This window comes from Bufo bufo, chromosome 5, assembly GCF_905171765.1.
Source record: "Bufo bufo chromosome 5, aBufBuf1.1, whole genome shotgun sequence".
NCBI classification, from domain to species: Eukaryota; Metazoa; Chordata; class Amphibia; order Anura; family Bufonidae; genus Bufo; species Bufo bufo.
Genome location: NC_053393.1, coordinates 293,981,427 through 293,992,624, shown reverse-complemented (window position 1 = coordinate 293,992,624; position 11,198 = coordinate 293,981,427). Strand labels below are relative to the sequence as shown.

The following is an 11,198-nucleotide window of genomic DNA, read 5'->3' as shown; positions in this document are numbered from 1 at the left end:
CTACTTATTTTGAGAATGGCAAATTTGGGAATAGTTTTTCAACCCAGAACAAAAACTGTGCTTTTACGGTCACTACAAATAATTTGACCAGCTAAAACAGTACAGATTTGGTTGAATAGAAATGTGAGGCCTATTTTTTTTTGCGCTGTGTGACAGGTATACGTTTAATCACAGAATTAGACTTGTTTTTGCACGGTAGCGTGTGTGTTAAGTTTTTCTGAATGACACTATCAGCACCTTGAATCTAAGATATCCTTTTTGGGATAGATTTCAAGTAGGCCTGATATAGCATAAACTACTTATTTTGAGAATGGCAAATTTGGGAATAGTTTTTCAACCCAGAACAAAAACTGTGCTTTTACGGTCACTACAAAAAACTTGACCAGCTAAAACAGTACAGATTTGGTTGAATAGAAATGTGAGGCCTATTTTTTTTTTGCGCTGTGTGACAGGTATACGTTTAATCACAGAATTAGACTTGTATCTGCAAGGTAGCGTGTGTGTTAAGTTTTTCTGAATGACACTATCAGCACCTTGAATCTAAGATATCCTTTTTGGGATAGATTTCAAGTAGGCCTGATATAGCATAAACTACTTATTTTGAGAATGGCAAATTTGGGAATAGTTTTTCAACCCAGAACAAAAACTGTGCTTTTACGGTCACTACAAATAATTTGACCAGCTAAAACAGTACAGATTTGGTTGAATAGAAATGTGAGGCCTATTTTTTTTTGCGCTGTGTGACTGGTATACGTTTAATCACAGAATTAGACTTGTATCTGCACGGTAGCGTGTGTGTTAAGTTTTTCTGAATGACACTATCAGCACCTTGAATCTAAGATATCCTTTTTGGGATAGATTTCAAGTAGGCCTGATATAGCATAAACTACTTATTTTGAGAATGGCAAATTTGGGAATAGTTTTTCAACCCAGAACAAAAAACTGTGCTTTTATGGTCACTACAAATAACTTGACCAGCTAAAACAGTACAGATTTGGTTGAATAGAAATGTGAGGCCTATTTTCTTTTGCGCTGTGTGACAGGTATACGTTTAATCACAGAAATAGACTTGTATCTGCATGGTAGCGTGTGTGTTAAGTTTTTCTGAATGACACTATCAGCACCTTGAATCTAAGATATCCTTTTTGGGATAGATTTCAAGTAGGCCTGATATAGCATAAACTACTTATTTTGAGAATGGCAAATTTGGGAATAGTTTTTCAACCCAGAACAAAAACTGTGCTTTTACGGTCACTACAAATAATTTGACCAGCTAAAACAGTACAGATTTGGTTGAATAGAAATGTGAGGCCTATTTTTTTTTGCGCTGTGTGACTGGTATACGTTTAATCACAGAATTAGACTTGTATCTGCACGGTAGCGTGTGTGTTAAGTTTTTCTGAATGACACTATCAGCACCTTGAATCTAAGATATCCTTTTTGGGATAGATTTCAAGTAGGCCTGATATAGCATAAACTACTTATTTTGAGAATGTCAAATTTGGGAATAGTTTTTTAACCCAGAACAAAAACTGTGCTTTTACGGTCACTACAAATACAGTGGGATGCGAAATTTTGGGCAACCTTGTTAAACGTCATGATTTTCCTGTATAAATCGTTGGTTGTTACGATATAAAATGTCAGTTAAATATATCATATAGGAGACACACACAGTGATATTTGAGAAGTGAAATGAAGTTTATTGGATTTACAGACAGTGTGCTATTATATTTTAAACAAAATTAGGCAGGTGCATAAATTTGGGCACTGTTGTCATTTTATTGATTCCAAAACCTTTAGAACTAATTATTGGAACTCAAATTGGCTTGGTAAGCTCAGTGACCCCTGACCTACATACACAGGTGAATCCATTTATGAGAAAGAGTATTTAAGGGGGTCAATTGTAAGTTTCCCTCCTCTTTTAATTTTCTCTGAAGAGTAGCACCATGGGGGTCTCAAAACAACTCTCAAATGACCTGAAGACAAAGATTGTTCACCATCATGGTTTAGGGGAAGGATACAGAAAGCTGTCTCAGAGATTTCAGCTGTCTGTTTTCACAGTTAGGAACATATTGAGGAAATGGAAGACCACAGGCTCTGTTCAAGTTAAGACTCGAAGTGGCAGACCAAGAAAAATCTTGGATAGACAGAACCGACGAATGGTGAGAACAGTCAGAGTCAACCCACAGACCAGCACCAAAGACCTACAACATCATCTTGCTGCAGATGGAGTCACTGTGCATCATTCAACCATTCGGCGCACTTTACACAAGGAGATGCTGTATGCGAGAGTGATGCAGAGGAAGCCTTTTCTCCGCCCACAGCACAAAAAGTGCCGCTTGAGGTGGGCTAAAGCACATTTGGACAAGCCAGCTTTATTCTGGAATAAGGTACTGTGGACTGATGAAACTAAAATTGAGTTATTTGGCCATAACAAGGGGCGTTATGCATGGAGGAAAAAGAACACAGCATTCCAAGAAAAACACCTGCTACCTACAGTAAAATATGGTGGTGGTTCCATCATGCTGTGGGGCTGTGTGGCCAGTGCAGGGACTGGGAATCTTGTCAAAGTTGAGGGACGCATGGATTCCAGTCAGTATCAGCAGATTCTGGAGACCAATGTCCAGGAATCAGTGACAAAGCTGAAGCTGCGCCGGGGCTGGATCTTTCAACAAGACAACGACCCTAAACACTGCTCAAAATCCACTAAGGCATTTATGCAGAGGAACAAGTACAACGTTCTGGAATGGCCATCTCAGTCCCCAGACCTGAATATAATTGAAAATCTGTGGTGTGACTTAAAGAGAGCTGTCCATGATCGGAAGCCATCAAACCTGAATGAACTAAAGATGTTTTGTAAAGAGGAATGGTCCAAAATACCTTCAACCAGAATCCAGACTCTCATTGGAACCTACAGGAAGCGTTTAGATGCTGTAATTTCTGCAAAAGGAGGATCCACTAAATATTGATTTCATTTCTTTTTTGTGGTGCCCAAATTTATGCACCTGCCTAATTTTGTTTAAACAATTATAGCACACTTTCAGTAACTCCAATAAACTTCATTTCACTTTTCAAATATCACTGTGTGTGTCTCCTATATGATATATTTAACTGACCTTTTTTATCGTAACAACCAACGATTTATACAGGAAAATCATGACGATTAACAAGGGTGCCCAAACTTTCGCATCCAACTGTAACTTGACCAGCTAAAACAGTACAGATTTGGTTGAATAGAAATGTGAGGCCTATTTTTTTTTGCGCTGTGTGACAGGTATACGTTTAATCACAGAATTAGACTTGTATCTGCACGGTAGCGTGTGTGTTAAGTTTTTCTGAATGACACTATCAGCACCTTGAATCTAAGATATCCTTTTTGGGATAGATTTCAAGTAGGCCTGATATAGCATAAACTACTTATTTTGAGAATGGCAAATTTGGGAATAGTTTTTCAACCCAGAACAAAAACTGTGCTTTTACGGTCACTACAAATAACTTGACCAGCTAAAACAGTACAGATTTGGTTGAATAGAAATGTGAGGCCTATTTTTTTTTGCGCTGTGTGACAGGTATACGTTTAATCACAGAATTAGACTTGTATCTGCATGGTAGCGTGTGTTTTAAGTTTTTCTGAAGGACACTATCAGCACCTTGAATCTAAGATATCCTTTTTGGGATAGATTTCAAGTAGGCCTGATATAGCATAAACTACTTATTTTGAGAATGGCAAATTTGGGAATAGTTTTTCAACCCAGAACAAAAACTGTGCTTTTACGGTCACTACAAATAATTTGACCAGCTAAAACAGTACAGATTTGGTTGAATAGAAATGTGAGGCCTATTTTTTTTTGCGCTGTGTGACAGGTATACGTTTAATAATAGAATTATACTTGTATCTGCATGGTAGCGTGTGTGTTAAGTTTTTCTGAATGACACTATCAGCACCTTGAATCTAAGATATCCTTTTTGGGATAGATTTCAAGTAGGCCTGATATAGCATAAACTACTTATTTTGAGAATGGCAAATTTGGGAATAGTTTTTCAACCCAGAACAAAAACTGTGCTTTTACGGTCACTACAAATAATTTGACCATCTAAAACAGTACAGATTTGGTTGAATAGAAATGTGAGGCCTATTTTTTTTTGCGCTGTGTGACAGGTATACGTTTAATCACAGAATTAGACTTGTATCTGCACGGTAGCGTGTGTGTTAAGTTTTTCTGAATGACACTATCAGCACCTTGAATCTAAGATATCCTTTTTGGGATAGATTTCAAGTAGGCCTGATATAGCATAAACTACTTATTTGAGAATGGCAAATTTGGGAATAGTTTTTCAACCCAGAACAAAAACTGTGCTTTTACGGTCACTACAAATAACTTGACCAGCTAAAACAGTACAGATTTGGTTGAATAGAAATGTCAGGTCTATTTTTTAGGCGCTGGGTGACAGGCTCAACTTGCCCCTGATGTAGTATATGGCCAAAAAATAACCACACTATTGATGGTTAAATGCACTTGGGTGACACAGGCTCAGCCTGCACCTGATGTAGTATATGGCCAAAAATTAACCACACTGTTGATGGTTAAATGCACTTGGGTGACACAGGCTCAGCCTGCACCTGATGTAGTATATGGCCAAAAATTAACCACACTGTTGATGGTTAAATGCTCTTGGGTGACACAGGCTCAGCCTGCACCTGGTGTAGTATATGGCCAAAAAATAACCACACTGTTGATGGTTAAATGCACTTGGGTGACACAGGCTCAGCCTGCACCTGATGTAGTATATGGCCAAAAAATAACCAGACTGTTGATGGTTAAATGCACTCGGTGACACAGGCTCAGCCTGCAGCTGATGTAGGATATAGCAAAAAATAACCACACTATTGATGGTTAAAAGCACTTGGTGGTAGCTTGTGCTGGCGCACCACAAGCCACAAAATGGCCGCCGATCACCCCAGAAAAAAGTGATATAAAAACGCTCTGGGCAGCATAAAAAAGTGAGCAATTCGATATTAGCACTTCAATGATCCACAGCTGGAGATCGATCACAGAATGAAGTCTTTTGAAGGGAGTTAATCTGCCTAATCTCGACCTAACGTCGCAGCAGCAACCTTTCCCTATGCTTGAATCAGCAGAGTGACGTGCAGCGCTACGTTACCCAAGCTTATATAGAGGCTGGGTCACATGCTGCACTGGCCAATCACAGCCATGCCAATAGTAGGCAAGGCTGTGATGGCCTCTTGGGGCAAGTAGTATGACGCTTGTTGATTGGCTACTTTGCAGCCTTTCAAAAAGCGCCAAGAAAGCGCCGAACACCGAACCCGAACCCGGACTTTTACGAAAATGTTCGGGTTCGGGTCCGTGTCACGGACACCCCAAAATTCGATACGAACCCGAACTATACAGTTCGGGTTCGCTCATCCCTAGTCATGAAATGAAATCAACAGTATCCTATTAATAGTGAATGGAGAACAGGCAAATTTTCTATAATTTGACAAAGATGGGCCATATCTTTAACTGTGCAATAGTTATGGAAAATCCTGCGCTTGTGCTGGGTCCCCCATGAATTTATGAACAATTACACGCCATTCCTCTGCCTTACAGGAGACCATCACCACATTTCTCATGCGAGTGAGGCCCCAGCATTTTCATGTCTAGGTTCTACCTTCTATCCTCGATACAGGCTTCATTTTGGGGTGGGTCTCATACCGGTACCATAATAACGTCCTGAGTTCTTGAAAAATTTATTTTCCTGGGTGGCTAAGAGACTGGCCTTACATGTCTCATTATGCTAATCCTCCCTAACAGCTCTCTGCATTTCTGAGGTGTAAATTAACCAGGCATAAAGGTAGGGGCAATTAGCATGTGTTTAGCTTGGGTGCCTAACAATAGCAGCAGGAGACCTACGGTCTGATGTTTCCTTATGAAGCTGCTTGAGGTGTGAGGTGATCTCAGCAGATGGTTATTAGGGTCTGTTGTCTTTAGAGGCTACAGGTGCGGCCATATGACATCCTGCTTTCTGGCTTAATATTCTTATTTTACATTACCAGTTAGCCTGATTATAGTCCTTAAAATTTTTATGAATAAGATCCGGATAGGGACATGACATTGCGTAAGACCTAACTCATAGCATATCGCTGTGTAGTTGTGCCATCATCCATCATATGACTGAATATTTCAGGAGCTGAAAAGTGGTCAAAACTTGTGATCAGTGCTTCTTGCAACCGGGGATAGGACCTGCGAGCTTGTATTAACTGATAAGACAACATGTGTATGGCTATTAGGCTTGTATTGGCTATCATACTGTTATTTATTTGGGTATGTATCTGGATAGTACGTCCAAGAAAGCATAGAACACAGCAAGAATTATTTCCTGTTAGCAATGGATCTGTGTTAAAAGTTTCATTGAAATCAATGGTTGCTTTTTTATATATATATATATATATATATATATTTGTGTGAGGCACTTACGGTAGTACAGTGAAGAACCTAGGAAATCAGGGAATAAGCGTAGTCGGTTGTGGTGTGCCGAAACCGAGGATGAGGTAGGCCTGAGAAAGAAGAGGGCCCACCCAAGGAAAGAGATGTGGAAGAAATGAGTTATAAATGAGTGGAGTGGTGGGAGGGTCAAGTTCAGACCTCGGACGGTGCAGGAGCCAGGTAGGGGGGTGCCCTAAATAGGCTGGAGGCGGACCTCAGCCCCTCCCACAAATCCAGGCCAAAGCCTTCACACTTGTGTGAGGCACTTACGGTAGTACAGTGAAGAACCTAGGAAATCAGGGAATAAGCGTAGTCGGTTGTGGTGTGCCGAAACCGAGGATGAGGTAGGCCTGAGAAAGAAGAGGGCAAAATGAAATAAACACTTTATTGTATTCGATATACATGAAAGCTCAACCCGACATGTCTTGGAAAGCGTTTCTTAACTCCCGTGTTGGATTGGGAATGTAACGTGTGAAAGCGGATGACTTCCAGCGCCCCAACTTCTTAATGACATGAGCCGGGATGTTGGCACTGGAGGCCGTGGATGCGGCCCCGATCCGAAAGGAGTGCCCAGAGTAGTTGGATGCGTTGAGGCCTAGTTGAGTGAGGGATGACCTGACATAGATCATAAAGGTGGTGGTGGTGAGTGCAGACCCACGCAGTTGAAGTAGTGGCTGACAGGGTAGGAGCTTGTGATGCTGTTTGTATGCGTCCAGAACCCCGACTGGGCACCATCTGTTCTGCGTAGGGTAGTATGGAATGTCCACGGGTGAGAGCTGACTGCTTTTGGAGCGAGGTAAGGTTAGGATATAATGATCCCCGTGTTTCGTCAAGTGGGAGGCTAGTAGACAATGTGTGGTTTGGGTCGCCGAGGTCGTGGTGAATTCCCCGGGCCTCAGGAATCCGTAGAAGGCCAGGTACATCGCTGTTTTGATGATGGAGTTGGCAACAGCTTCAAAAGGTCTGGTGTCTAATAAGTCGGATAATGCCTTGAAAATGTGACTGTTAATGGGCAGTCTCTGTGTCGGCCGTGCGGGTTCTGTCCTCTGAATGCCTTTGAGTATGGTTTTGATCTGGTGTGAGGCCATGAAACTGATGTTGTTAGGGTGTATGATCAGCATGTGATGTTGAATGCCGGTGAGATAGAGTTTGATGGTGTTGTATGACAGTTTGAGCTTGAGGTGGCAAAAGGAAGCAAACCCCAGCAGGGAAGTCATGACAAATGGGTGCGTGATGTTGTGTTCCAACAGGAACTTGTTAAACAGTGTGAATGCTCTGTTGTATGACCTGCGTGTGTTGTCTGATAGTGCAGAATGGGATAATAACTGGCTATGGCGCATGATGACATCTAATCCAGAATGAGCTGGTGAAATGACGGGGTGATGGAGGCCGTGGGTGACGCTGACGGGAGAGCCTGATGAAACGCCTGAAATTGGAAACGAGACAGATTGTCAGCTGCCGTATTGCACCTTCCCGGGACGTGGAAGCAGTGTATGAAGAAATTGTTGCAAGCTGCCAACCAAGTAAGCCTGCGCAGGAACCTCATGATAGTGAGGGATTTGGACCGACCCCTGTTAATGATCTGGCAGGTTGCCTGGTTGTCTGAGTAGCATCGGACCGACCTGTTAGCCCATGAATGACCCCACGCCACGGCGGCCGCCACGATGGGGTAGATCTCGAACAGAGCCGAGGTAGTGGAGAATCCCTCCAAACCCTGGACCGCAGGAGGCCAGCTACCCCACAGCCAATCGTTCCCAAAAATGGCCGCGAAACCTGTGGTGGATGCCGCATCCGACCAGATTGATGGGGAAGAGTCCGACAGCTGAGGGAGGAACATGCTCCTGCCGTTCCAGGCGGACAGAAATCTCCTCCACATATCCAGATCTGCAGTGGCGTGGGCATCCAGGGGCAGCCTGTGAGAGTCGTGAAGGAAAAGGGGGAAAAGGCGCAGAAGCCGTGAAATGAACGCGCGACCCTGGGGGATGATGCGCATGGCAAAGTTCAGGGACCCCAATAGGGACTGTAGTTCCTTGCGATTGCAGTCGCCGAGTTGAAGGTAATTGTCTATGTGGTTGAGAATAACCTGGATCTTCCCGAGTGGCAAACTGGCTTGCATAGAGGCAGAATCCAACTGAATGCCCAAGAAGGTGATGACTGTGTCCGGCCCCTCTGTTTTCTTTGTGGAGATGGGTACCCCAAGTTCCCCGAACAGCTTGATGGTGGCCCTGAGGCTGGCGGGAGGGGAGATGTTTTCCTCCACGAGTAGAAAGTCATCCAGGTAATGCAAGACCATCGGGCATCTTGCTACGTTCAAGAGCAACCAGCAAAGTGCCTCCGCGAATGTGTCAAAAATGGCTGGGCTACTTTTGGATCCGAAGGTCAACCGGGAGAAAAAATAATAGTTTTCGGACCACTTGATGCCATGAAGGTGCCACAGCGATGGGTGAATTGGTAGCAATTTGAACGCATTGGCGATGTCGGTTTTGCTGAGCCATGCTCCGACCCCTGCTTGCCTGATGGCGGTGATGGCGTGATCTATAGTGGTGTATTGGAGTGAGAATTCCTCCGACGGAATGAGGGAGTTGAGACTGGGGTCGGCTGAGCCGTGTGGTGCCGATAGATCGATGATTAGCCTCTGTTTCTGGGAAGATTTCCCGGTGACGATGCCAATGGGATTGGTGCGCCATGTGGTGAATGGGGGTGTCTTGAATGGTCCTAGCACGAAACCCTCTGCAACTTCCTGGGCTATGAGGGCGTCAATTGCGGTGGGGTTGCCTTGGGCGGATAGGAGATTTGGACATTCCAGGGTGCCTGTCGGCATGTGCAGGATGCCCGTGTGGAAGCCTTCTGTCAGCCCTGCCACGAGGAAATCCGTGAGATGTCTGGATGGGTGCTGAGACATAAATGCTGAAAAAACCGGCATATTTATGGTCGATAGATACGGTTTAGAAAACATTTTATTTGGACACATTGATCTAGCATGTGCCCGGAAACAATTGGTACAAATGTGCAACAACCTGCACCCGCTAAAATTGCAGGATCCCACATTGAAATTGTTGCAAATCTGGGATTTGCCCAGAAACTTGATTGGCCGCCCCAGCTTGTCCCGGCTTGATTTCTCCGTGACCCCGGAGGGGCCGGCCGCTTGAGAGGGGGCTGACTGTCCGCTGCGTTTGGGCAGAAATTGGTGGTGTGGGCAGTGGAGGAGCAGTGCACACAAGCTGGCGTCCTTAGGCCTGCGAAGTGTCGGCAAAAAATGACAGTGTCGATTCTTGCCCAGTTGGAGCGGACTCCGTACTGGGAGAAAGCCCCTGCCACCTTTGCCGAAAAAGATCTATGGTAGTCATAGAATGCCGACCCCCCATATTTGTTGCCCAGGTCCACCAGCTTGTGCATGTAGAGGTCAAACTCCTCCCTTCTGTTAGGGTAGACCGTGCAGATGACCTCCCTGTAGATGCCGAAAGCCAACACAAATTCTGGAATAGACAGTTTTCTATTGAGGCGGGCATCCCTAGATTTAACCACGACTGAGACATCGTCGTAAGCATAAGTTTTGTTCTCAACAGTATCTTGAGAGGCAATCAGGAGGGAGGCCAGGTTCACATCCTTACCTTCCAGAATGTCCCTTTTCAAGTGCTCCGGTATCATGTGCGCCGGGCTGACTTCTTGGTCATCTGGGTTGATGGATGGCACGCCCACTGGCAAACCGGATGGTGCCGGTGACGCTGCCGGTGGTGGCCCTGCCAAGGAGAGGGATGTGGTGACCGACTCCAGCCTCTCTAACCTGTCGTTGACCCTGGACATGGACGTCATCAAAGAGGCCAGCATGGCGTGTATATCCCCCGTGCTGGACTGGCTGGGTCCTTCCCCTGCCTCCGCATTACTGGTTGACGTGCGTAGTAGTCGGAAAAGCTCCGCTTTCCTTGCCGTGGCGGGGAAGGGGATCTGCCGTCTCTTCAATTCCGCCGTGATACGCGGAATTGTCCAGGCTCTGATGGATGCTGGGCTGGCAAGATCGTCTCCTTGGGCTAAGGTGATGGATCTAGCCGGAGTGCCCGGAAGGGAAAAGTTCTCAATTCCTTCCAGAGACATGCTAAAACAGAATAGTTTGTTAGTGTGGGGAAAACACAGGACCGTGCTGGCAAGCTAGCTATGCCGGATGGCGAAATAATTAAGCCTAGGATGGTGACAGATGAGGCCCTGCTAATTGCCGAGCGGCTTGAGAGGCTCTATCTATGAGTTGGCGCGAGGGGTTGATGAGGCCACTGACGTGGTGGCAGGAGTGTGAGGCCTCTCGGTGACTTGTACGACAGGACTAGGGAAAGGGAGTGACAGGTGAGGCCCTCTCTATGCAACAGCGAGGCGGCTTACTAACGAGTGGCGCGATGGGCGGCTGCCTCCGAGCGTGTGAGGCGGGGTGTTGGCCTCGCGGACCACTGACTGATGGCGAAGCCAAGAGGGGGTTAATCTAGTGGGATTCCGAAGCCCCTGATGCCAGCACGCTGACCCTAACGGGATGGACTGAAATGTAGGAAACAGAAAACGATTGAGCAGGTGTACGTACCTGGTAGCAAGAAAAAGTCACTGGATACGTGCAGCGTAAATAAGTCTAAGCTTGACCGCCTAAAAGAGGGGTAGACAGAAAGTGTTATGACGAGAGTTGACTGTGGTCTGAACGTTTAGCATGACCTGAGAGGGTTGCGCCGTGAGTTG

The 11,198-nt window shown here is 45.1% G+C and overlaps 1 protein-coding gene across 1 annotated transcript; it reads right to left on the bottom strand.

The window, feature by feature from the left end:
- Positions 1 to 7,833: 7,833 nt before the first annotated feature.
- LOC121002497 lies at positions 7,834 to 10,577 on the bottom strand. The gene is made up of 3 exons (XM_040433949.1): positions 10,097 to 10,577; positions 8,569 to 9,392; positions 7,834 to 7,911 (listed from the first exon to the last, which is right to left on the bottom strand). Exons 1-3 carry the CDS (start codon positions 10,575 to 10,577, stop codon positions 7,834 to 7,836), a joined length of 1,383 nt encoding a protein of 460 aa, XP_040289883.1.
- Between the last annotated feature and the right edge of the window lie 621 nt (positions 10,578 to 11,198).

Coding starts and splice junctions, on each gene's coding strand:
- LOC121002497 (XM_040433949.1), bottom strand. CDS start 10,577: ATGTCTCTGGAAGGAATTGAGAACTTTTCCCTTCCGGGCACTCCGGCT. Junction 9,393..10,096: donor GAAAAGGGACATTCTGGAAG/GTAAGGATGTGA, acceptor CGGTTTTTTCAG/CATTTATGTCTCAGCACCCA. Junction 7,912..8,568: donor TGCCACTCGGGAAGATCCAG/GTTATTCTCAAC, acceptor TTCCAATTTCAG/GCGTTTCATCAGGCTCTCCC.